Consider the following 4,381-nt stretch of genomic DNA (forward strand, 5'->3'; position numbering starts at 1 on the left):
AAAGGGGGGGGGGGGGGGGGCGGAGAGACACAGAGAGGCTTTCTGATGGTGCCTTAAGATTTCATCCATGTGCTGCTATTTTCTAAGTGTTCTTCATCAGCACAGGAGCAACAGCTAAGAAATAAACACGCTGAAATACAAACCAGTATGGCACGAATTAACAAGTCATGTGTCCTTTGAGGACACAGAAAGGGAGAGAACGTTGTATAAACCATGGCAGGCCACAGTTAAAGTCAGTACAGGCTGAATCCAAGCTAATGTCCTGTGGTCCATTCTGTGACAACAGAATGTATCTTTAACTTTACTTCCAGCCTGTGTGTTTCCACGGTGCTATCAATTTCTAGCAGGAACCTGCCTTCTTAGACCACCAGTTTCACATAGTGAAAGAGGGGAAACATACATGTCAATTTGCCCAGAAACAAAGCAGGGTTTGCAGACAACAAAGAAAACATGCCACCAAGCAAACAATCAGAGACTGATAGGTTAGCCAGTCAGTATTGCTGGCATCCCACACATCCCCAAACGTGTCACCACAGTCCAGCAAACCCCCTGTCAAACCAGATGATTACATAAACATTGATGGAGACCCCAAGATGACAGCTGTTCTGCCTGATGCTGCAATGATTATACACACACTGAGTTTGCATGCAATGAATGAGACTGCAGACATAATTTTAAACATGGATAATTTATCTCTTGGCTAGCACCTCCTCAGACAATGGCACAATCTGTTTTCAACACAGTTTATAGTTACCTTCAGGTGACATGTCAGGTCGCCATGAACTGAGCACCTTTCTAAAATAGCATGTCCCAACCAAAGTATGAGGTATCAGTCACTGTACAACGTACTAGCATGTAATGTATCGTTACTATTGTTTTACTCTGAGACATGCATTGTTTCTCTGGTTCAGATATATTCACAATGTACTGACAATGCAACAGAAGCATGGACAGAAAATTGGCCTCAATATATAGAAAAAGCTTGTCTCAGTTCCAACAAAATCCTCTCTCTGGGCAACCAATTTGCCTGCAGGTCTTTCAGGCTTCATCTCCACCACGCAAGCTGGGATGATGCAAAAATTCATCCTGTTACAACTCTCTTTCCTGCCTCCCTTCTACTCCTTCCACCCTTCCTAACAATCCCCAAAGATGCCATCCTGTCCTGAGGAATCTCCATACAGACTCCAGGCCCTGCCACAGCTGGTCTGGATGGAAACTGGATCAAGAATGAAGCTTCCAATTCTTGGTCAACCTTCGGGGGAGGGAGGGGAACCACACACACACAAAAAACCAAAGCAAACCACAAAAAAGCTCAGTCTGCGTTACAAGGTAGATCTACCAGTGTGGAAGGAGGTCCCAACACTTGTCTGCCTCCACTCCCCTGGAGAATGTAAGTGGCAGCCAGAGGGTCTGGACTGTTGTACACCCATCAGTGCTTCCTAAAGCAGCTGCCGTTCAAGTGAGAGAAGGCCACAGCCTCTGAGGTACCACACAAGGTAGTCAAAGCCGTAATTCTCCCTCCTCTTCGTTCTTCTCGCTGCTGGAAGAGGCGCATGAGGAAACACTGACAGCATCTCACACCACCAGGAACCTGCGGGGGGGGGACGGCAGCGGCCGCCAGAGGCGGCAAAACCGGCCCAAAATGGCGGCGGCGCGGGGGACGACGGGAGCTGTAGTTCCCGATCCGCCTCGGGCGGAGCGGGGCTCGCGCGGCCGCCGGGCCGGGCGACCGGGGCTTGGGCGGCGGGGAGCGAGGGACCTGCTGCGGAGGGGTCGGTCCCTGAGGGCCTCCCGTTGAGGCTTTGGCTTTACAGCTCTGCGGGACGTCAGAAATCAGATTTCGCAGGGAACACTGGAGATCAGATTATACCGGGAGTTCTAAGATAAATTGTGGGATTTCGGGTGGATTTATCTGCTCGGCCAACTGAACATTTAATTTTAGAAGCGCTTATGTAACAGTGCTGGCGATCTCCAAAGGAAACAACCCGCTTCCACCCAGCTGCCAACAGTCCTCCCGGGCGGCTGTTTCCAGCAGAGTTACTAATTTGGGATAGTTCACGGCAAAAACACCTCGCCAGGGAGAGGAACGACCCCCCGAGAGCAGGGCCTTGCGGCCACCTTCGCGAGCCGCGGGGCACCTGCGGCCGGGAGCTTCGGGGACGGGGACACATCCATGCCTGGCACGTTGAGTGCCGGGGGCTGGCAGGGACTGCCCGGGGGGCTGCCCCACGTGAGGAAACTGCTGCTCGGTGGCCGGGTTGCTCCCCTGTCAAACGGACCCGCGGAAGCGGAGCAGCCCAACTCTCCCATCCGGCAAAGCGTTAGCGTCCAGCTGATCCAGAACGGCAGGAGAGTAGCGGCCCTCGCTCCCAACGGCGGTTGCCTGAACTTCATCGAGGTAGAATAACCTGCACCCAAAACCAATAAAGTTAACTGACGCAGCGTAACCACTCAGGAATAGTAATGTTCCTCAACCGACACTTTGGGGAGCGTAGAGCTACCGTGTTCTGCTGGTTAGTGAACAGAGACTGTGGAATCGTTGAGCTCAAATTTTCCAACTTGAGGCTATTTCAACACACTTCGGGTGCAGCTACTCCACTGTACATACAGCTGTAAATTTACCAAAGCAAGTGCTGGTTGTTAGCCTTGCTTGACTTTATTCTTATTTGTTACTGCAATTAAATCATACAGTTGTTTTTAACAGTCTGGTTACTGCCAAATTCTAGGAAAATGACAAGTTCTGCTTGCTGGTTTTGGTTGGAAGGGTCACCCTGCTGGCGACATCCATGGAATTCAAGGCTGTCAAAGTAGCCAATGTTTCCCCATTGACCTTGTACAAGGGCAAGAAGGAGAGACTGAGATCCTAAGTTCCTTTTGTGCAAACTAGAGTACTAATAAACATTTTAACCTGATAATTTTTGTATGCCTTTCTGTGTCATTATAAATGTTTTGCATATACAAATATATCTTCTGCATGTTATTAAACACTGGGTGAGGTGTCTGAGTGAACATTTTTGCAATGGATAACACTAACCAAACGACTACTTCTCTTTGGTTTTGGATCAAATGAACAACACTAACTTTGAAGAACATGGTGAAAGGAAGAAAAACTGTCATAACGGAAGTGTCCCGAAGTCCTACTAAAGTTTAAAAAGAAACAGCAAAACGTGCAGTAGGATCACCTCATCTCTTTCCTAGATCTTAATGTGTTAATGAGTATTTGTGCACCACATGCCATAGTTTGTTTCAGTATATTCACTTTATTTATTCAGCAGTTTCCTTCCTAGTCAGCTTTTAAGTATTCCTAATATTCTTAAGATCGTAAAGCAAAGCTGTAGCATTTTTACAAGATTAACTTCCCTGTTCTTAAAATCTGCAAATAGCAATTGCATTCTCCACACTGGAATTGTGTCTTCTGAAGAGCTGCTTTCTGCAACAGTCACATTTGCTCCTGAAACTGCTGCTGGGCTTTCTGGTTTTTGTTTGTTGGGTTTTTAATTTTTTTTTATTATTATTTAATGTTTTTTGATTGTTTATTCTATCCAGATTGAATGTAAAAACAGCCCTGCATAAACACAGAGAGTATGTATTTTGTATTTGAGCTGTAAACACAGGCTCTGTGAGTAAAGATACATTTGCATCTAATTACTGACCCTTCACAGTAATTCCAGAAGGGGAAGTGGATGTTCATGACTTTCTCTTTCAGGGAGAGTGGACCGCTTCAATGAGGCAGGTATGCCTGTTCAGTTGGCATCTGCAGATTGCTAGTTTGCCGGCATGGACCAACAGCGGCTTTCAAAATTAAACAATGCTCGTATCTGTTACAGGCTTTTACTCCGGTGTAGACCCACTGGAAGACTTGGGGGCAACGCAGTTTTTCTGGTCAGAAGCACGAAATCCTGGCTCAGCTACCATCAGAGCTCCCTGCTACCTCCCTCGCCCACCCCGCGGCACACTCCGCTTTTGCTCGCCTGGCCAGCGGCCTGGCAGGCGCCTGCCGCGTACGTCCCCCGAGGAGCCAGGGGAGCCGAGGGGCTCGGTGAGCTCCAGGAACGCTGTGGGAGAAGGAAGAGGCCTGCCAAGCTGCAGCCGAGGCCGCCCCACCGCCAAGCGGGCCGATGCCACCGCGCTCTCCGCGCTTTTACCACTGCTCCGTACCTGCCCCCCGCCGTCCTTCGCACCTCGCCCCTTCCTCAGAGAAGCCCTTCCGCTGCCTCACCTCGAGGGGGGCGTCTGCCCTGCCTGCCTGCCCGCCCCCCTCCCTAGCGGGGTCGCTAACTCCCGGAGAAACCGCACTAAAACAAGTTAAAACCAGGGACGCGTCGCCGCCGCTGCCCGCTGAGGGAGCCCAACTCCCGCCCTCCGGGCCGGGCCGGGTCGC

At 49.9% G+C, this 4,381-nt stretch overlaps 1 protein-coding gene across 1 annotated transcript in view; it reads left to right on the forward strand.

Moving 5' to 3' along the window:
- The first annotated feature begins 2,173 nt into the window (after positions 1-2,173).
- Positions 2,174-4,381, forward strand: part of RPS23 (ribosomal protein S23) — a 4,177-nt gene continuing 1,969 nt past the window's right edge. The window contains exons 1-4 of the mRNA XM_010578090.1: positions 2,174-2,398; positions 2,727-2,841; positions 3,707-3,733; positions 3,828-4,039. Of these exons, the coding sequence (XP_010576392.1) occupies positions 2,174-2,398; positions 2,727-2,841; positions 3,707-3,733; positions 3,828-4,039 (579 nt within the window). The remainder of the gene's footprint in view (positions 2,399-2,726; positions 2,842-3,706; positions 3,734-3,827; positions 4,040-4,381) is intronic.

This window comes from Haliaeetus leucocephalus, unplaced genomic scaffold (genome assembly GCF_000737465.1).
Source record: "Haliaeetus leucocephalus isolate CR32 unplaced genomic scaffold, Haliaeetus_leucocephalus-4.0 Scaffold598, whole genome shotgun sequence".
In the NCBI taxonomy this organism is placed as follows: domain Eukaryota; kingdom Metazoa; phylum Chordata; class Aves; order Accipitriformes; family Accipitridae; genus Haliaeetus; species Haliaeetus leucocephalus.